Source organism: Panthera onca, chromosome B3 (assembly GCF_046562875.1).
Source record: "Panthera onca isolate mPanOnc1 chromosome B3, mPanOnc1 haplotype 2, whole genome shotgun sequence".
NCBI classification, from domain to species: Eukaryota; Metazoa; Chordata; class Mammalia; order Carnivora; family Felidae; genus Panthera; species Panthera onca.
The window spans coordinates 45873562-45896755 of NC_138344.1; the positions used below are offsets into that span (position 1 = coordinate 45873562).

Consider the following 23194-nt stretch of genomic DNA (forward strand, 5'->3'; position numbering starts at 1 on the left):
TTTTGAAATAGCACACCTGTATCCTGTGGATAAATGCCTAATAGTGCAATTGCTGGGTCGTAAGGTAGTTCTATTTTTAGTTTTTTGAGGAACCTCCATACTGTTTTCCAGAGTGGCTGCACCAGCTTGCATTCCCACTTTCTTTTTTTTTAAGTTTATTTATTTATTTGAAAGAGAAAGCACGAGTCAGGGAGGGGCAGAGAGAGAGAGAATCCCAACCAAGCTCTGTGCTGTTGTCACAGAACCTGATGTTGGGCTCGAACCCACAAACTGTGAGATCGTGATCTGTGCCGAAGTCAGATGCTTACTTAACTAAGCCACCCAGGCGACCCTCAACTCACTTGATCATTTCAGGGTCATGAGTTCAAGCCCTGCATTGGGCTCTATGCTGGGCATGGAGCCTACTTTAAAAAAAAAAAAAAAAAAGCAAAATTTTGAAGGTGGCTGGGTGACTGGCAAAGCCTGTGTGGTTTGGTTGAGGGTCCAACTCTTGATTTCGGCTCAGGTCATGATCTTGTGGTCCTAAGATTGAGCACCGTGCCGGGCTTCATGTTGACTGAGCATGGAGCCTGCTTGAGATTCTTTTTCTCTCTTTCCCTCTGCCCCTCTCACCCACTCACACACACACACACTCTCTCTCTCTCGCTAAAGTACAAATAAAATAAAAAGTCATGTGGGCATGTGGACAGTGCTATAGGAAAGATTGTTAAGGAAATGTAAGTATTTTGAAACATACTTCTGTAATATTGATTAGAGTATTAAAATATTTTGATAATAGATGCTAGGGTAAAAGATACCTCTTAGCTTTGCTTAGAAATTAGGAATCAGTTTTCTCAATTTCAGAAATTGCTTTACTTGGATAAGTTCTGATAAATGGGATGCCTGAGTGATATGTACCCAGAGCATTGCTTCTTCCTCTAAGCTCACTTAGCAATAAGTATATCAATTAAAGCATTTATTACATTTTATTATAACTTTGTTTACATCCATATGTCCTTTGTTCCTGCAAACTTGAAGGGCAAAGCCTGAGTTATATTCACCTTTTTTCTATAGGTGTTGGTCATTTAAGTTATACTGAATGAGTGAATGAATGAATGAATGAAACATTATGAAGGGAGTACAACATTTACAAGCATAAAATGCTGACAGGGAGATATGTAACTAATATTTATGTTAAGATCTGGCCCTTACCAGAGAGTTTAATCAGAAAAAGTAAGGTAAAATAAGTATCAGCTGCTTATTGTGTACTTAATTTTTTTAAATATTGAAAGTACTTTTTAAAAATTGTATTTTAGAGAGAGAAACAGTGCAAGCAGGGAGACGGACAAAGGGGAGAGAGAAAATCTTAAGCAGGCTCCATACTCAATGTGGAGCCCAACGTGGGGCTTGGTCCCATTTGACCTGAGCCAAAATGAAGAGATGCTCAAGCAACTGAGCCACCCAGGTGCCCCTGCATCTTGAATTTGATGGATAATAAAGTACGCTAAGATATTAGAAATCGATTTTCAGCTTAAATATTGTGTAGCCTAAAATATCTCATCCTTTTAAGCAGTTGTTTCTAATCGGTGAGTGGTAGGCAGATTTATTATATTGTGGGATGCAGGATTTTTAAAATACTTGTGGAAGATACATTTTTTGTCAGGCCTCATGTTCATGTGAAAGCATGTGATGTGCCAGGGACTGTCTTTGTTATTCCCTTTCCTTATTCTTCTTTGATACTAGGAAATGACATGTTGTATCCTACCATCCCTGGCTTCATTTGTCTTGTGTTTTAGGCTTGTACATTACCAATGTATTGCAGTTTCATTAGGAATTTTGCTTATGTGACTTAAGTGACTTTAATAAAATGTATATTTTATATTGTTCAAGTTTGGGTTTTATGTAATTACTGAAATATTATTATAGTCCTATATTGGTATAGATGAAAATTTATGAAAAATAATTATCTCTTGGACTTATCCAAGAGTATTAGTATAGCCTGAGAAAAACTCACTGCAAGATTATTTAGTAGTTATTTTTAATATAGCTCACAGTGAGATTCTAATGTGAACTAATATTTTTAAATTTATGCCTTTTGTTACAACTGTCATTAAAGAGAAGCATAAGGGATCATTCCACTATTCCTTTTTTGTTTTTAAAGTTTATTTATTTTGAGAGAGAGAGAGTGTGAGCAGGGTAGGGGCAGAGAGAGAGAGGGAGAGAAGAATCCTGAGCAGGCTACGCAGAGCCTGATGTGGGGCTCAAACTGAATAACCGTGAGATCATGACCTGAGCTGAAACCAAGAGTTGGATGCTCAACTGAGCCACCCAGGTACCCCAACTACTATTCCTATTAATAGAATTTCTATAAATTTTCTGAAATACTGCTTCATAGTGGTATTTAAAAAAATAAGTTGAACGAAAATCTAAGAACTCCAGTATAATACAGTTGATCTTTTTGGTAGGAAGTATGTGTATATTGTTATATTGAGTCATGTTTTTTTTCTTGTTGTGTGTATATATTTTTGAGCCTTTTCCTGCTTTATATCTTATTTTCCAAATTATACGCAGGTGTCTTTATTTTCTGGTCTTCTCACCACTTTGCTAACTTTATTGCCTTTCATAGATTTGATGGTTCAAATCTACCAACTTTACATTTGAGTGGAACATCACTTAGTAAAGAAACTTGTGATTTTATAGGAAGGATAATAAATATATTGAAACAGTCATAAACTAGGTAGAGAAAGGAGTATTGTGATCATTCAGAGACTGAGTGGAGTTCTCTTCTAAGTTAACGTGGATTATCTAGAGATTTCTTACGAGCCTCGGTTCTCTCAGTAAAACCCTGAATTTTAGATGTGATAATGTTTCGGCCCTTTCCTGCTTTAAAATTCTATATATTAGTAACACTCAAGTAACTAAATTAAAAAAAATAAAAACATGTAAGTTATTTTTTGTGCCGTTGTGTTTAATTATTTGGGTATGTAATAAATCAAAAATTGTTTCTATCTAATATGTGATTTGTATATAATGTAAAAAGATATTGGATTTTTTTTAAGTGCTGTAAAATGTTTTGGAAAACTCACAAGTTTCCTTTTTTTCTGATTGTGACAACATAATTCTTCCTATAGCCTTAGTAATATGTTCACAAACTGTTTAAAACAAACGGTCAGACATTTGACATTTTCTTTTGCAGTTTGCAACATAAATTCTCCCTACTCCTAAAATATGAGGGTATCAAGAATAAAGCCTAAGTAATCTGTAAAAGATATAAATATTCCTTTCTATGGATCCTGACTAGATTTGGGTTATTAGTCTGGGCGTGTCTGTATTTTATCTTTGTCATAGCAATAGTGGGGTAGCAGAAAGCTCGGATAGGACACTTTTAACTCTGTAGACAAACAAGCATACTTTGAGAAGCAGAAGTAAGAATCCAGGGAGCACAAACAGAACAGATGCCAGAACAATAAAGAAAAACAGAATAAATTTAAATTGTGTATAAATGCTATTATTGTGCTTGAGGAAAAACTAAATTTTGAAAAATACTGACTTGGCAATGAAATATTTCCCAGCAAAATTTGAGCAAGGTTGAGCAAAAATTTGTAAAGGAAAAGGCTATTTATGTAATACCTACTTTATGTCAGGTGAAGTGCTCTTTAGCATATATCATTATTTCATACTGCTTTTTGTTTTAGTCATGGATTTTCTAGGAGGTCACATTCTTTATTCTTGCCTGTTTTCTTTTTATACGGAAATTAAAAGCCTAACAAATATGTTTTTTTAAAAAAAATCTGAAGGTGGGGTACCTGGGTGGCTCTGTCAGTTAAACGTCCAGCTCTTGATCTTGGCCAGGTCATGATCTCACAGTTTGTGAGTTGGAACCCCGTGTTGGGCTCTGTGCTGACAGCACAGAGCAGAACCTGCTTGGGATTCTTGTCTCTTCCTCTCTGTGCCCCTCCCCCTACTCGCTTGTTCGGCTGCTCTCTCAAAATAAATAAATAAAACTTAAAAAAAAATCTGAAGTGACCCTGGCTATTTGAATTACTTCCTGAATCATAAGAAAAAACAAGAGCTTATTGTGCTCATGTTAATTTTGTATTTAAAAAGCTAAATTGAGAGCTGATGATTGCTCTGAGTTTAGCTTCTTAGACATTTCAACATGAAATATCATTTTTATTTTACATGTTTTTAAGCACTTACTAGGCTTTATGTGGAAGAGATGGAATGAGAGAATGAAAAGGAAATGAAAGAGTTTAAAATTTTTTTTTTTTCAACGTTTTTTATTTATTTTTGGGACAGAGAGAGACAGAGCATGAACGGGGGAGGGACAGAGAAAGAGGGAGACACAGAATCGGAAACAGGCTCCAGGCTCTGAGCCATCAGCCCAGAGCCCGACGCGGGGCTCGAACTCACGGACCGCGAGATCGTGACCTGGCTGAAGTCGGACGCTTAACCGACTGCGCCACCCAGGCGCCCCAGAAAGAGTTTAAAAACATGTTTCTGGGGAACCAGGTTGGCTCAGTTGGTAGAGCATGCGACTCAATCTCAGTGTTGTGAGTTCAAGCCCCACATTGGGTGTGGAGCCTATTTAGAATAGAATGGAAGGGAATGGAATGGAATAGACTAGACTAGACTAGAATTGAATTTGCTAAAACAAAAGTGCTTTGGGACGCCTGGGTGGCTCAGTCGGTTAAGTGTCCAGCTTCTGCTCAGGTAGTGATCTCGTGGTTTCTGGGTTCAGGCCTCGCATCAGACTCTGTGCTTATAGCCCAGAACCTGGAGCCTGATTTGGATTATCTGTCTCCCCCTCTCTCTGCCCCTCCCTGTCTCACACTCTGTCTCTGAAAAGTAAATAAACATTAAAAAAAAATTTTATGGAAAGTGCTTTTCTGACTCTAATTCTTTTAATACATCATTACCTCTAAAAGTTCATCAAAAACAGGTTTGTATCTGATCTATATTTATTTATTTATTTATTTATTTATTTATTATTAATTTTTTTATTAATTTTTTTTTTAAACATTTATTTATTTTTGAGACAGAGAGAGAGACAGAGCATGAACAGGGGAGGGGCAGAGAGAGAGGGAGACACAGAATCTGAAACAGGCTCCAGGCTCTGAGCTGTCAGCACAGAGCCCGACACGGGGCTCGAACTCACAGACCGTGAGATCATGACCTGAGCCGAAGTCGGACATTTAACCGACCGAGCCACCCAGGTGCCCCTCTGATCTATATTTAATGTCGCAGTTCCTAGAGTTGGTGATCTTAGTAAATTTCAGAAGTTAAGTATATTTTAGTAGTAGAAAAACCCATCTATCACTTTCCTCAGATGTAAATTATATTTCATTCTGAAATATTGCATGTGCAGTTGGGTTTTATATGAGATAAGTATTCCAGCTTAGTTTTAATTTAGATTCATAGCCCTTCTTGTTTTTTTTTTTCTTCAAGTGATTAAGCCCCATGTAAGTTGTTGTGCTGTTTCTTACAAGTGTAGCAAGGATTTTTTACGACTAAAGGTTATTTATTTATTTATTTTATTTTAAAATGTTTATTTATTTATTTAGAGAGACAGAGAGAGTTAGAGATCATGTGCACATGAGTGGGGGAAGGGCAGAGAGAGAGAGGGAGAGAGAGAATCCCTAGCAGGCCCTGCTGTCAGTGGGGAGCCCAATGTGGAGCTCAATCCCAAGAACAAAGAGATCATGACCTGAGCCAAAATCAAGTATTGGATTCTTAACTGACTGAGCCACTCAGGCACCTATAAAGGTTATTTGTTTATCCTGTTTCATTATACTTGAAAATTTTTTACGTAACTGTTGAATGGATATGTTTAGTTTATTGGTGTTATGCTTGTTTGGATTGTGTTATTAAAAGCATCAGTGAAATCTTATATAGTTGTGTGATACTTTTAAACTGGTAACTGTGTTTAAAAATTCTTTGGTAATTACATGTATAGTTTCTTTTTGAAAAGTTTCTGAATACTTGCTTTCCTCATTTGCTTGTATCATACATATCTTTTCTAACTTCTTCAAGTCTTTGCTTCTCTGGGTTGACAGATATTGTTAATACTTGTACATAGGGATAAAATCAAGTTGTTCTTTTGTGTGTGTCTCTGAAATCTTACATTATAACCGCTTCGAACTCCTTCTAAAATAGTCTGTACCGGGAGAATAATGATGAACCAACGAATCAAATATAGACAAAAAGTCTAGCGTATTTAGAATTTTGGATATGTTGGTGTGGGACAAATAGTCTTGTTATGGAATTTTGATCGCTGGATTCAGTGAACAAATATATTGTGTATTTTGTTGTTGTTGTTGTTTAAGTTTATTTGAGCTACAAGAGATGTTTCTGTAGTTTTAATATGCTATAATTTACTAAGTCCGCTTTCATATTTTAAGCACCTTATGTATTCCAGGCACTTTAATAGTTGCTGGTAATAGAGTAACTGAATAAGACAGGTCCTTGCTGATGAGGAGTTTATGAATTCATGAGATGGGCAGGTGTTGGATTAGGAATGACAGCTGTGATAAATGCTAAGAACGGAATGTTCAGAAGATTGCTGTGGTAACATTGGGAGATGCCATCTTGTCTGGAGGTTAGAGAAGGCCACTCTTAGGAGATGGCATTTAAATTGATCCTGGAAGGATGACAGAAGAGGAGTTGGTTAGCCAAAGAAGGGGAAGATGTGTTCTAGACAGGGGAAACAGCATGTGCAAAGATACTGAGATGAGAAGTGGCATGTTTATGGAATTGAAGGAATTTTGTATGACTTGTGCTTAAAATGTGAAGGAGAATGGTTCCAGATGAGGCTGCAGATGTACGTAAGAGCCAGATCTTTTGAGAGTTTATGTAAGTTATGGTGACAAGTTTTTTACCTAGCTGTGGAAGGTTTTTAATGATAACTAAGTGTATAAGGTTTAAAAGTTCAGTTTGGCTGTGAATGAAGAATAGTTTGGAAGAGAGTTAAACTCAACGCATTGAGGCTATCTAGGAGGCTGTTGCACTGTCCCCATGGGAGGTGGTAGCCTGGATTAAGGTGGTATTAGAGGTGATGAAGGAGAGTCAATAGATTTAGGAGATATTTTAAAGGTAGTGGTGCATAGGTGGCTCAGTTGGTTATGCGTGTGACTCTCGGTTTCTGCTTAGGTCATGATCTCACAGTTTCGTGAGTTTGAGCCCTGCTTCAGGGTCTGTGTTGACAGCAGGGAGCTTGCTTGGGATTCTCTCTCTCGCCCTCTCTCTGATCCTCCTTCACTAGTGCTGTCTCTGTCTCTCTCAAAATAAATAAATAAACTTAAAAAAAAGGTAGAATTTATTGGACTTGGTAGTGAGGTATAAAAGAAGGAGTCAAAGATGACTTTTGTGGTTTGAGCAACTAAAAGGCTACTGGGTCTACTTACTGAGATAGGGAATACTGGAACAGCTATAAATTTGAGGAGAAATCGTAAGTTCACTTTTGGACATGTTTTGTGAAATTCATGAGGAGGGCCTAGGAGAGAACTGCCAAATGCCAACATTTTAAGTTTAGGTAGAGGAGGGAATGCAAAGACTGATGAGTGGTAAGAAAAGTAGAAGAAAGCCCAAGAGTGTGGTATCCTGGAAGCCAAGGGAAATGGTGTTTCAAGTAGGAGAGTGGTCAGTTGCTGCTTTTTGCTTTTGTTATGCTGCATATTAGCAATATTCTTAATCTGTGTTACTTACTCTTTGAATTTCTTTAGTTTTATTGATCTTGCTGGATCTAATTGCACATGGTAGTCCAGGTTTGGATACATCATAGACCCATATAAATAGGGTAATAAAGTAACTTCTTTTTTGGTTTGAGTTTCTAATGATTCATGATTAATAGCCAATGTATCTTTGGGCATTTTGGTTATAAGAGCATATTAGGCCAGTATCTCTGAGTAGCCATCTCTACTAATTCTGTGGTGGTTGATTATAAGGACCCAGTTATCTTTTGAGTATAGCAAAAGATATTTTGGTTAATTTTTATTAAATTAATTTTTATAGCTTATTTTTATTAAATGTGTGAAGTGCAAACATGTTAAGTAACTTAATAAATTGTTCATTTGTGTGTATCTCTGAAATCTTAAATTGTAATCACTCTGTATTAGTTAGGTTCCCAAACTGTCATTTCTGGGAGAATAATCCTGAACCAACAAACCATGTATGAACATGAAGTCTAGCATATCAAGAATCTTAGAAATGATGGAATGGGACAAATAGTTCTGTTACGAGCAGCATTCATTGTTTTTTGTTTTTGATTTTGATCCATAGTAAAACTGTTCTGACCATATACGTGACTCCCAAAATATTTTTATGTGTCAGTTTCACAAATAGCTTACGCCCACTTGTCAGACTTAGTGAGCCTTTGACATTTTTTATTTTGAGAGCCTGTAGAAGTCACTTTGTCCATTGTAATATTGGATGATGTTTTTGAGACATGGTCATTAAACTTCACTTCTATGTATTTAAAGTCCTCAAATAGGAGATTTTACCTGTGCTTTCTGTGAACATTTAAGAATCTGCTTCTTTAAAATCTTTGCTATCTTATGCTATTTTTTCTTTTCTCATTTTTACCAACTATAAATGTAAGATGGTGGTGGTATCTTCTTCCTAAGTTCTCATCACTTCATCATCAACCAGTTATTCATAGTTTATTAGTATTAGGCCTAGAATAGAAGTTCTTATCATTGTTTTCTTTTTCTTCTGGAAGTTGAGATGATCAGCAAAGCAAATCAGAAAGCTGTCAAATGTTTTGCTTTAGCAAAGCAGCAGTATCTCTGCTTCATCAGAAACTTTATTTTAAGTGGGAGGAAGACGTAGGATAAGAAGTGCGTATAGTACTCACATCTCCAGAGGTAAGGAAACCTGAGCTACTTGAATAGCTACAGTTGGATGAGTGGAACCTGGGAGTAGCTTGGAGGAGGGGTTTGGATCCTCAGGCCTCCCTGGATCTGGATAGTTAACAGTGGCAGGAAAATTTGGACAGGAGTGGAATAATTGAGGAGCATAGGGAAGAGATAATGGTAGGTTTTATCTTTAAAAAAGAGATCTGAAACACTGAGAATGAATGCAGAAGGGCATGTTTCCTTCCCATCCCTTACTTCTCCCAAAAGGGAATAGGGAATATTGTAGTATGAAGGGATATAATCATAGAGATGTTTTAGAGTGTTTCCCACATAATGAATAATGTGCTAGCTGCCCAGACAAGTCTTCATTAATTCAGGAAGGTTTTGGAGTCCCTTCTCTGAACTAGATTCTATTTTCCTACCTTATCTTCTGCTCTCCTCCCCTATTTTTTTTTAACTGTTTGTTTGTTTGTTTATTTATTTATTTATGAAGTAAAATTGATGCATAACATCATGTAAGTTTTAGGTATACAACATTATTATTCGGTATTTTCATATTCTAGAAGTAGTAAACATCCATTTTGTTATCATCTATCACTGTACAGTTGAGCCCTTTTACCCCTTTCGCCCATCTCCCAACCCCCTTCTCCTCTGGTAACTACCAGTCTGTTCTCTGTACCTGTGAGTTTGTTTTTGTTTTGTTTTGCTTTGTGTTTTAGATTCCACATATAAGTGAAATCATATGGTACTTGTCTTTCTCTCTTTGACTCATTTCACTTAGCACAGTACTGTCAAGTTCCATCCATGCATGTTGCAGATGGCAAGCTTTCCTTCTTTTTTATGGCCAGGTATCGTATTCCATTGCATGCATGCATATATGTGTATGTATATACACATACACACCCCGTTCATTCATCACTGGACACTTAGGTTGTTTCCATATCTTGGTTATCATAAATAATACTTAAGTGAACATGGGGTGCATATGTCTTTTTGAATTGTTCTTGTATTCATCAGATAAATACATAGAAATTGAATAGTTGGATCATATTTTTAATTTTTTGAGGAATCTCCATACTGTTTTTCATAGTGACTGCATCAGTTTACATTGCTAGCAGCAGTGCATAATAGTTCCCTTTCTCCACATCCTCTCCAACACTTTTCTATTTCTTGCTTTTTTGATAATAGACATTCTAACAGGTGTGAAGTGGTAGGTCATTGTGGTTTTGATTTGTAATTCCCTGATAATTAGTGATGCTGAACATTTTTTTCATGTGCCTATTGGCCATCTGTATGTCTTCTTTGGAAAAGTATCTATTCAGGTCCACTGCTCATTTTTTAATCAGGTTGTTTTGTTGTTGTTTAGTTGTATGAGGTCTTTGTATATATTATATGTAAACCTTCTGTTGGATATATGATTTACAAATATCTTTTCTCATTCAGTAGTTTGCCTTTTTGTTTTATTTATTTATTTATTTATTTATTTATTTATTCTCTGCCAGAGTTTTTTTTAGTTTGATGTAGTCTCATTTATTTTTGTTTCCCTTGCCTTTGGAGTCAGATCCAAAACAAATATTGCTAAGGCCAATATCAAGAAACTTAACCACCTGTGTTTTCTTCTAGGAATTTTATATTTTTAGTTCTTACATTCAAGTCTCCAGTCCATTTTGAGTTATTTTTTGTGTCTGGCTTAAGGAAATGATCCAGTTTCATTCTTTGCATGTAGATGTCCAATTTTCCTAGCACTTTTTATTGAAGAGACTGTTCTTTCCTCATTTTATGTTCTTGGCTCTTTTGTGTCAATTAACTGACCATATATGTGTGGGCTTATTTTTGAGCTTTGTATTCTGTTTCATTGATCTGTGTGTCTCTTTTTATGCGAGTATCATACCGTTTTGATTACTATACCTTTGTAACAGTTTGAAGTCAGGGAGTGCGATACCTCCAATTTCTGTTCTTTCTCAAAATAGCTTTGGCTACTTGGTATCTTTTATGATTCCTTATTTGTTCTGGCTCTGTGAAAAATGGCATTGAGATTTTTGATAGGTATTGCTTAGAATCTGTAGATTTCTTTGGATAATATGGACATTTTAACAGTTAATTCTTCTAATTCATGATTATGGAGTATCTTTGCATTTATTTGTGTCTTCTTTTATCAGTATCTTGTAGTTTTCAGTGTACAAGTCTTTCACCTCCTTGGTTACATTTATTCCTAAATATTTTATTCTTTTTGGTGCTATTGTAAATGGGATTGTTTTCTTTATTTTAGAGAGGGAGAGAGGGATAGAGACTGTGTGAGCAGGGGAGATGGGAAGTGGAGAGAGAATCTCAAATAGGTTCCACGCTGAGCCCACATAGGACTTGATCCCACGGCCCTGGGATCAATCATGACCTGAGCTGAAATCAAGAGTCAGATGCTCCACTGACTGAGCCACCCAGATGTCCCAATGGGATTGTTTTCTTAATTTCTCTTTGATAGTTTGTTATTAGCACACAGAAATGCAACAGATTTCTGTATATTGATTTTGTATCCTGCAACTTAACTCATTTTTTTTAGTTCTCATAGTTTTTGGTGGCATCTTAACTGTTTTCTATATACAGTATCATGTCATTTGCAAATAGTGACAGTTTTATTTCTTCCTTTTCAATTTGGATTCTTTTTGTTTCTTTTTCTTTCTCTCTTTCTTTCTTTCTTTTTTTTTTTTTTTTTTGGTCTGATAGCTGAAGCTAAGACTTTCAGAACCATTTTGAATAAGAGTGGTGAGAGTAGACATCCTTGTCTTGATTTTAGGAAAAGCTTTCAGTTTTATTTATGTATTTTTTAAGTATATATTTCATTTTTGAGAGAGAGAGAGAGAGTGAGCAGTGGAGGGGCAGACAGAGAGGGAGACACAGAATCTGAAGTAGGCTCCAGGCTCCAAGCTGTCAGCACAGAGCCCAACGTGGGGCCCAAACTCACCAACCGTGAGATCATTACCTGAGCCCAAATCAGACTCAGCTTTCTTTTCACTGAGTATGATGTTAGCTGAGTTTATCAAACTTGGCTTTCACTATATTTCCTCTATATTTCACTACATTTCCTCTATACCCATTTCGTTGAGTTTTTATTATAAATGGATGTTGAATTTTGTTAAATGCTTTTTCTGCATCTATTGAGGTGACCATATGATTTTTATCCTTCATTTTTTTGATGTGGTGTTTCATGTTGACTGATTTCCTTGTGTTGATCCAGCCTTGCATTCCTGGAATAAATCTCACCTGATCATAGTGTATGATCCTTTATTTTTATTTATTTTCTTAAAGGTTATTTATTTTTGAGATAGAGAGTGAAAGTAGGGGAGGAGCAGAGAGAGAGAGAGAGAGAGAGAGAGAGAAAATCCCAAGCAGGCTCTGCACCATAAGTACAAAGTCCAGTGTGGGGCTTGAACTCACGAACTGTGAGATCATGATGTGAGCTGAAACCTGGAGTTCGATTCTTAATCAACTGAGCCACCCAGGCGCCCCAATGTGTGATCCTTTAAATGTATTGTTGAATTCGTTTGCTAATACTCTATTGAGGATTTTTGCATCTATATCTGTCAAGGTTGTTGGCCTGTAATTTTTCTTTTTTTTTTTGGTAGTCTTGTCTGGTTTTGTTGTCAGGGCAGTGCTGGCCTTGTAAAGTGAGTTTGGAAGTGTTTCTTCCTTTTATACTTTTTGGGAAGAGTTTGAGAAGGATAGGTATTAAATCTTCTTTGAATGTTTGATAGAATTCACCAGTGAATCTGTCTGGTCCTAGAGGTTTTTGATTACTGATTTAGTTTCTTTGCTAGTATTTGATATAGTCAGATTTTCTATTTCTTTATGGTTTAGTCTTGGAAGATAGTATGTTTTAGGAATTTATCCATTTTTTCGTAGGTTGTGCAATTTACTGGTATATAATTGTGTGTGATATTCTCTTATGATCCTTTGTATTTTTGTAGTATCAGTTGTAACTTCTTTTTCATTTCTAATTTTATTTATTTGAGCCCTCTTTTTTTTCTTGGTGAGTGAAGCTAAAGGTTTGTTTGCCTTTTCAAAGAACCAGCTGTTTGTTTCACTGAACTTCTGGATTGTCTTTTTATTGCCTATTTCATTGATTTCTATTTTGATCTTTATTATTTCTTTCCTTCTGCTAACTTTGAGGTTGGTTTGTTGTTCTTTATTTCCTTTAAGTTTCTCCTTTTTACCACTGTAGCCCCAGTGATTTTTCTCTAGCACACAGTGCATGCCTTTGTGCTTGTAGTTCCTTTGCCTGAAACCCTTCCCTACCTCTCCTGCATAACCACATGGCTCTTGCTCCTTCACTTCATTCAAGTCTCTGCTCAAATGTTATGTATTCAGAGACCTTTACTAGCATCTTTTTTTTATTTTAAGATTTTATTCTTAAGGAAACTCTGTTCTCAACGTGGGGTTGGAACCTACAACCCTGAGATCAAGAGTTGCATGCTCTACCAACTGAGCCAGCAGGCACCCCTTCCTAGCATCTTTTGTAAAATAACATCCTTCTTTCCTCTTACTGTTCTGTCCTTTTTTTCTTATTTGTTTTTCCTCATAGCACTTGTCACTACAAGACCTTCTTTCTTTCCTCCCGTGCTACCTTCCTTCCTGGTCACTAACCATGTGTAAACTATCATGTATTCTGTGAATTGTGTTGTTCATACCTGTATCTCCCACCTTAGCACTGTGCTTGTCCTAGTAAGTGCTCAGTAAATAATTACAGAATGAAGGAATAGCATCAGGAATCAAGTTCATGATACTGATCACTTTCTTTGTATGTATACTGCGAGTCTTGATCCCTTTCTTTTAACGCCCTTCCATTGACATATTTTTATTTTAGGCATAACAATACCACTGATTACACCTTTTTTTTTTTTTTTTTTGTAATGTTTATTTATTTATTTTGAGGGGGTTGGTGGAGAGAGATGGAAAGAGAGAATTCCAAGCAGGCTTCATGCTTAAAGCACAGAGCCCAACACGGGCTTGATCTCATGACTGCGAGATCATACCAAGAGTTGGGACACTCAGCTGACTGAGCCACACAGGCGTCCCTGATTACGCTTTTTAAGTCAGTCTTTCACTAGGAAAATGTCCTGTATTTTGCCATTTTGGAGCTCGCTTATATATCCTACGCAGGGAATGGTATCTTGATATGGTAGAAAGATCATTGGTTGATTAATTAAAGAATTTGGTTCAGATTCAAGCTCTAATTTTATTTGTGTGGTCTAGGTCAAATCAGCCTTATCTGATTTGTGAAATTAATAAATTTAGGTGATTTTTATGATTTTACGTGTTGGATTTATATTAAATATCTGATATTGCAAGTTTGGTTCCAGACTACTGCAGTAAAGTGAATATTGCAGTGAAACAAATCAAATGAATTTTTTGGTTTCCAAGTGCATATAAAAGTTATGTTTACACTACTCTGTAGTCTGTTCAGTGTGCAGTAGAATTGTCTAAAAGGACATATACATATCTTCACTAAAAAATACTTTATTGCTAAGAAATACTAAGTGCATCAGTATGAGCTTTCAGTAAGTTGTAATCACTAATCACAGATCACTATAACAAATACAATAATAATGAAAAAGTTAGAAATATTGTGAGAATTAACAAAATGTGACACAGAGATATGAAGTGAGCAAAAACTGTTGGAAAAATAGCACCAGTAGACTTGTTAGATGCAGGGTTGCTACGGACCCTCAGTTAGTAAAAAACACAATATTTGCAAAACATAATAAAGTGAAGCACAATAAACGAGGTATGCCTGGGGACACCTGGCTGGCCTGGTTGATAGAGCATACGACTCTTGATCTAGGGTTTGTGAGTTCAGGCCCTACGTTGGGTGTAGAGATTGCTTAAAAATGAAATCTTAAAAAAAATGAGGTACGCCTGTATATAGTAGTTTTGCTTGTCAATTATTTGGTTGAAGTAGTTACATAAAGTCAGAAAGGGTTTACAGAACACTTTTTATCCTCTCCAGTAGATAAATTTACTTATTTTCAAATGATGTAAAATACATGTAGTCTTGTGTTCTGTAATCTTGCCATTATGGTAGATTGCCTCTTCTTTATATGGGAAAGACTTACATTAATGATCTATATATATTTGTCTTCTTACAAAGAAGCTTATGTATTTTTGTGTATTTAATGTAATTTATCTACCTCAGGATCAACAGATAAGCCTGAAACTATGTCTTTCAGACTGTATAGCCCTAGAATTTCTGGGGTGGTTGCCTCAGGTACTGCCCAGTGGGGTGTCCGTGGGCTGACTATGCCCTTTCCCCTTCTACCAATCTGTTCTGTTTTATTCCTTTAAAAAAAAATTATATATATATATATATATATATATATATATATGTATATGTATATATACACACACACTATATATATATATATATATATGTATATATATGATAAATATATATGCCTTTATATATATATGCTTTTTAAAGGACTTTTGAAAAAAGGATTTTTATATTGGCATTTTAAAGATCATTTGAAAAAAGGACTTCTCTATTTCAAAACGTGCACTAGTGGAAGTAAACTGGATATATGACTCATAGTGATATATTAACATTGGGAACTTATGGAGACTCTTTCAAGGATCTTTATTAAGAATAAAGTGAATGTTGGGGCACCTGAGTGTCTCAATTGGTTGGTTAAGCATCTGACTCTTGATTTTGGCTCAGGTCATGATCTCATGATTTGTGAGATTGAGCCCTGTGTCAGGCTCTGCACTGACAGCATGGAGCCTGTTTGGTATTCTCTCTCTCCCTCTCTCTCTGCCCTTTTCCTGCTTGTGCGTTCACTTGCTCTCTCTCTCAATAAACATTAAAAAAAAAAAAAAAAAGAATAAAGTGAATGTTAAGAGATAAAGATCATGGGGCACATGGGTGGCTCAGTCAGTTAAGTGTCTGACTCTTGATTTTGGCTCAGGTCATGATTTCATGATTTGTGAGATTGAGCCTCACATCAGGCTCTGGGCTGATAGTGAGGAGCCTGCTTGGGCTTCTCTCTCCCTCTCTCTTTAACCCCTCCCTCACGCTTGAGTGCACATGCTCTCTTTTGTGCATGTGTGTGCTCTCCCTCCTTCTCAAAATAAATAAAAAAAATAAACAACAACAACAAAAAGAGATACAACCAGAGATATCAGGTATGTCTTATTAGGAAGTATAGTTTTATTTCTAGGAGTCATTGAGCCAGGTCTACCGTAGGTCTGTTTCACTCAGACATGATAGACCTCTATTCATGATGAGAGTCCTGGTCCCTGGGACTGTTGGATTACACGAACATACTTTTTTTTTTTTTTTTTAATTTTTTAAAAGTCTATTTATTTATTGAGAGAGAGAAAGTGGGAGCAGGGGAGGGACAGAAAGAGCTAGAGAGGGGAGAGAGAATCCCAAGCAGGCTCCACGCTGTCAGTGCAGAGCCCAACACAGGACTTAATCCCTCAAACCATGAGATCATGACCTGAGCTGAACACCAAGAGTGTGACACTTAACTGACTGAGCCACCCAGGTGCCCCTACACTGACACACTTTTAAGCAAGGCTTTTGCTTTTAGGTTTCTTCTCTATGTTGTTATGGTACTTCATTATTTGAGGCTTTTTGTCCTCGTATGACTTCAGTTCAAGGGATATACCTTTTATCCATTGTTATTTTCTTCTGAGAATCAAGGCCATACTCTCTTTAGTCAAAATAGCAATCATATGGAAAAAGGTAGCTTCTTTTTACTCAGTATTCTTAATGTTGTAACTGTTGTAATCTACAGGAAAGGTATTTCTGTATACACAGATGTAGAAGGTACATGACCTTCCAGAAACTTTTATAGAATTGTATCCTAAACAAACTTTATTTTGTTGTTCTGCACCTAAAGTGGTTCTGGTACCTCTATTTATTTGGTTTAGATATAGAGTGCTTTTCTAAAGCCTAGAAAGGAAAACCATTTGGTATAGCTATATCTTCAAAGCACTGAAGGTAGAGAATTGGGACCTGTTTATGTTTTTTTAAATTACTGTCATTTGTTAACTGATTTTGCCCTCCTGTAATTTCACTCCATTCTTTACATTTTTACTGTAAGAGGAAAGCCAAGAAAGAATTCCGGTGGAACTAGTATAATTAAGATGAGAGACAAAATACTGTTGATCTGTAGAATCAATATAGTGGTTCAATCTGAGGGTAGAAGAACATCCCAGGTGCAGATAACGTTCTTTATACAGAGCATCTTCCCTCTCAAAGAAAATCTAAAGTTTACCTTTTTTTTTCCCATGTTTTTAAATTTAAAGTTTATCTTTGATGACAGTGTGCTATAATAATAATAAGAAAATTAAACTTACTGAAAGAAACATAGTAAAAGGGGACAGTTTAGTCTTAGTCTTAAAAGTGGCTTAAGCATTAATAAAGAAAATTTCTTATGCTACTATTAAAATATAATATTCAGTGAGTGTTAAATAATACTATATTTTTGTCTCTTTATTATCTTATTTGTTCAGATCTGTTCAGGTTTTAAAAGACGATTTGTTCACAGAGACTGGTAATATTACATTAAAACCACTATAGCACTCAGCATGTGTTAGTTCGACTTTTTTTTTTTTTTTTTTAATGTTTATTTTTTAAGAGAGAGAGACTGAGCAGGGAAGGGGCAGAGAGAGAGAGGGAGACACAGAATCTGAAGCAGGCTCCAGGTACCGAGCTGTCAGCACAGAGCCTGTTGCGGACTCGAACTCGCGAACTGCGAGATTATGACCTGAGTCAAAGTTGGATGATTAACTGACTGAGCCACCCAGGCACCCCTCCACAAAACCATTTTTTAAAAATAAATTTTTTTTAATGTTTATTTATTTTTGAGAGAGAGACACACACAGAGTGTGAGGGGCGAGGAGCAGAGAGAGAAGGAGACACAGAATCTGAGGCAGGCTCCAGGCTGTCAGCATAGAGTCTGATGCGGGGCTCGAGCTCACAAACCATGAGATCATGACCTGAGTCGCAGTCGGACACTTAATCGACTGAGCCACCAGGCGCCCCAAAACCATTAAAAAAAAGTTTTAACATTTATTTATTATTGAGAGACAGAGACAGAGCATGAGCATGGGAGGGGCCGAGAGAGGGGGAGACACAGAATCTGAAGCAAGCTCCAGGCTCTGAGCCGTCAGCACAGAGCCCATCATGGGGCTCGAACTCACAAATCGCCAGATCATGACCTGAGCGAAGTCGGACGCTTTACCGACTGAGCCACCCAGGCACCCTGACAAAACCATTTTTAAGTGTATGCAATTCAGTGGCATTAAGTACATTCATAGTGTTGTGCACCTACCACCATTATCCCTTTTCAGAGCTTTTTCATCTTTTCAAACAGAAACTCTATACCCATCAAACTAATTCCCCCTCTCTGTCTTCTCATCAGTCTTTGGTAACCTCTATTCTACCTTCTATGTCTAGGAATTTACTTCTTCTAGGTACCTCCCATAAATGGAGTCATGCCATCTTTGTCCTTTTGTGTTTGACGTAGCAAAGTGCTTTCAAGGTTCATCCATGTTGTAGCATATATCAGAGCTTCTTTCCTTTTTAAGGCTGAATAATCCATTGTGTGTTTATACCACTTAAACATACACTTTTTTAATCCATCTGCTGGGGGACATTTGGGTTGTTTCCATGTTTTGCTATTGTGAATAATGTTCTATAAACATTGGTGTACAAGAATCTGTTTGAGTCCCCGATTTTAAGTTTTTTGGCTGTATACCTTGGAGAAGAATTGCTGGGTCATATTAGGAACATTAGGAACATATTAGGAACATATTAGGAACATTTAAGGTCATTCTAGGAACTTCTGATGAATCATCAAACTGTTTTTCCAGAGTATAATGACTTTATAAGGCAGTGTTCACTATACTTTTTCTGGCCTTTGAGCCAAAAGTTTAAACAACTAAAAGCCAAGTTTTCAGATAGTTTTTTATTCAGGGCTTATTGAGAAACTGGAAAGTAGAATGTATTTATTATTATTATTTTGTATTATGTTTAATACAGAGGTGGCAAAGAATTTATAATTCATAGAAATATTAAAATAGCATAAAGATATATATTAAACAGATGGTGGTAGAATTAAAATTAAGGAATTTGAATTCAATGGCTTAGTTAATGGAATAAATTATGCCCAGCTTCTGATTATTCATTCATAGTTAATCTGTTTCATAGATTGTGACAAACTTTAACTCAATTTGGCTTCTTTCTACCATTTGCCTGCCTTTCAGCCTCACTGTCATTCCGTTTCCTCTTTTGTTGATACATGGTTGATTTTTCAAAATATTTATTTATTTATTTATTTATTTATTTATTTATTGGGCGGGGGAGAGAGAGAGAGTGAGTGTGTATGTGTACATGTGCACATGTGAACGGGGAAGGGGCAGAGAGAGAGAGAGAGACAGAATCCCAAGCAGGCTCCTGTGGTATCAGCACAGAGCTTGATGTGGGGCTCAATCTCACGAACTGCGAGATCATGACCTGACTGATTATGCATGGGTAATTGAGAACTGATTTTATATACGATTTAGTCCAATTTAAATCAATATAGAGAATAATATTTTGTACATGTGAGATGATTTTCTTATGCTGTCAGTATCAGGGTTGGAAGGTACCTGCTTTAAGTGTTCTTAAATTGTATTACAACATTCCTCTATATTTGCTATGTGCTTAGACATTTTAAGTGATGTAGAACTATTTTTTAGGGGTAGGGAGTGTAGCATAGATTGTTCTTATATTGAACTTAAATGTCTTTCTGAAGCTTATATCTTCCCTTTTTTGCATATAGAATATGCTCTGTTTATAACAGTTTTAGGGCATAACAGTTTTGCTGAATAATAAATACTGAATGATAAATATATTAAGCCATTGGACATTTAGTGTTTTAGTCTCTTTAACAAAAGTGCTCGTTTTCAGATAGTACTTGTACAGTGAATTAAAAATATATATAATGATAAGTTAATGGTTTTTCAGAATACTGTGATCCTTTAAAAATAATGTATATATTTACACCTGCAAATACATTCAAGAATTTCCTGTCAGTTAGCAAAAATAATCTTATGAAAAGACGATGTGCAGCAAGAATTCAGGCAGGATTCCTGTTTATTCACGATAGTCTATTTTTAACTTTGTAGAGTTTCCATTTGGAAGATATGTTTGGCTTTGTTGATTATTTGGGGCAGGAGATTGAAAGCTTAAGGTTCTAACGATGCTTTTCCTAGTCTAGAGTCCTTGAAACAACACCTGAGAAGTTTTAGGAGTGGTTTCGTGAGAGTTTTAGGCAAGTAAAAAAATGAGTACAGCCTCAAAATAAAAGAGTGCCACAGTTGACATGAAATTAAAGAAAATATAAAGTTGAAAAAGGGACACTTTCTGAAGCTAATAAGTATACTGTGTTGACCATATTTACTTGAAAAGTGAGTTTTTTCTTTACGATAAATTTTATTAAAGTATAATTTACATTTTTTTAAAGTATATGTGCTGCCAAAGTGAGCATGAAGTATAATTTACATAAAATAAAATACACAGTTGGCCCTTGAACAGTGTGGGGGTTGGGACACCAACCTTCCGACGCAGTCAAAAACCCATGTACACCTTTGACTCCCCCAATACTTAACTACTGATAGCCTCTTGTTGACTGGAAGCCTTACTGATTATATACACTGTTGATGAACACATATTTTGTATGTCATATGTATTACATTCTGTATTCTTAAAGTAAGCTAGAGAAAAAATGTTATTAAGAAAGCAGTACAGTACTGTATTTATGGAAAAAATTCTATGTATAAGTGGACCCAGGCACTTCAAACCCATGTTGTTCAAAGGTCAACAGTACTCATTTCATGTGTGTAGTGTGAGTTAGGTTTTGACAAATTTATATACTTGTGTAACTGCCATTCAAATTAAGATATAGAACCTGTTCATCATAGCAAAAAGTTCCTTCATCTGCCTTTACCCTTAGTGTCTCTCTACCCCAGGCAACCACCAGTCCACTTTCTGTATAGATAGCTTTTTGCCTATTCTAGATTACATATATATGGACTTATACTATATATGTTCTTTTATGTCTTCACAAAAGTGTGTATTTTTTAGTAGTTTGATATTTTTTATTGCTGAGTAGTTTGCCATTGTATGAATAAGTCACAGTCTTTATCTCTTTACTTGTTGATAGACATTTGGGTTATTTCCAGTTTTGGTCTATTACAAAACTGCTATGGGCATTTGTGTCCAATTTGTCTTTATGGACTTGTGCTTTCATTTCTCTTGGGATATAATTGTGGGTCAGAGGGTTTTCATATGTTTAACTTAAAAAAAAGTGCCAGTTTTCCAAAGTGATTTCACCATTTTGTACTTCTACCAGCTATGTGGGAGAGTTCTAGTTATTCCATATCCTACTAACATTTGGCACTTGCTAATTGAACACTTTAGTTCAGATTCATTGAGTAGAAATTGTGCTATGTGCAGACTTTTATGACAGTTATAAAAGAGACTTGATATACTTTTAAGAGTTTAGTAATGATAGCTAATTAGTTGCCATTTATTATACATCTCCTATGTGCCAGGTACTGTGTAGCCCTTTAAAAAGTTTTACAAGATAGAATGTATTATCTTCATTTGACAGACTGCAATCCTTGGCTAGTAGATTTTAGACATAAGATTTGATTTCAAGTTTGATTCAACCCTAGATTCTTTATTTTCACCTCAATATTTTGGTCTTTCTTGTTAGTCTGTAGAGGACAATTGAGTATGATTTCAGCTAATATCATGGTCTTTTGGGCTTCTCAAATTGAACGGAGGAAGATCTAATGACAGAAGAATTAAAAGTCCCAAGGAAAAAATATGAGTTGAAAGCTGTGCTTTTGTATGTGCGTGCGTGCGTGCGTGCGTGTGTGTGTGTGTGTAAGAGAAAGAGCATGCATACTTGCTTTTCTGAGAAGTCATTAATGTAGGTGCCAGTTTTTAATGTATTATTTGAGTTGTGAAGAGTAGGGGGAAATGGCAACATTGAAGAATGACTAAAGAGAGAAGGCAGGTAGCGGTGAATAATAGTAATTGGGTCTAGAAACGTGTTTTTATGTCCAAGCAACTTAGTTGCTGTTGGAATGAACTTGTTTTTACCACGTAGGAATCAGCCTATAGACACGTTCATTCTTTAATATATCCTAGACAGTTACTGTTTAATTGAATATAATTTAGATTTGTGTCATAACAACTAGATTGAATTTTAGAGCGAAATTTTTATAAGAGAAATCTTGGACAGTATATTTCCCAAGTAGACAGATTGTGTGAAACAGTTTATATTTTGCAGACCAAAAATTTAACCAAAAAATTGTTTAAAATTTGGGTCCTTTTAATTTCATTTTTTCCCGTTTCTTCTCTGTTTTGCAGACATTTCAACCTACGGATGAAGAGGGATACATCCCTTTTCAGTAGTGAATTTAAAGTAGAAACATCAAATAAAGTACTTGATTATGATACCTCTCATATTTACACTGGACATATTTATGGTAAGTTGAACCTTAGAAGAATTCTTTTCTTTAGTTTTTTCTACACAAGGAAACACATGTATTTTGAGGTATAGACATATATTTCAGAAAGGTGGGATAAAAAACCAAGAGCACACTTTACACACTGTATGTTAGCCAATTTGCTGATAAATTATATTTAAAAAACAAAAAACAGAAAGTTGGGAGAGAGATCCTGAGGAGATTTGTAGATTTAAGTATATCATGAAGGATAATGTAATGGTCTTTGAAGAATGAAGTAACCCTTGGATCTATCTTTTCATGTATTTTTAATATTGAATTATATAGTGCCTCGTTTCTGAAAGGTATGATGTTTTGATTCTCAGTACCTACAAACTTGTTAGTTTGAAAAAATTTTTTAATGGCTTTTATAATTTTCTAATCTTTCAAGCAAGAAATTGGATCTGTTTTATAAGAAAAGAGGAAAAATCTAAAGGAAAACTGTAAAGATCATCTTAACAGCCAAAAATAATGTGACAAAGTTATGCATAGGAAAATCCATTCAGGGCCTTCCTTTCTCAGAATTTGTTTGCTGTGTTTACAGTTCTGGCAAATTTCTCTTACTACAGCTGATTAAAAAGGTACTGTAAAAAGGGATGGGGAGCACACTTCACCCAAGAGAAAGTTACATTTGACAGTTTAGTAGTGTGGGAAAAACAGTCAAAGTCTTCTGGAGAGATTAGAGAGGATCAAAGTAGTATTATAATTGTATATTGATAAATAAGATGACTCTCTGTTATTAAGACAAAGTTGACTGAAAGTTAAATTTCATTTCTATGTAATGGATTTCTGCTCAAAATCAT

General features: G+C 35.8%; 1 protein-coding gene across 2 annotated transcripts in view; it reads left to right on the plus strand.

Annotated features, from left to right (window-relative positions):
* Positions 1-23194, plus strand: part of ADAM10 (ADAM metallopeptidase domain 10) — a 136338-nt gene that overhangs the window by 38794 nt on the left and 74350 nt on the right. For both annotated transcript variants that reach the window (XM_078448652.2, XM_078448653.2), the window contains exon 3: positions 22255-22373. In XM_078448652.2, the coding sequence (XP_078304778.1) occupies positions 22255-22373 (119 nt within the window). The remainder of the gene's footprint in view (positions 1-22254; positions 22374-23194) is intronic.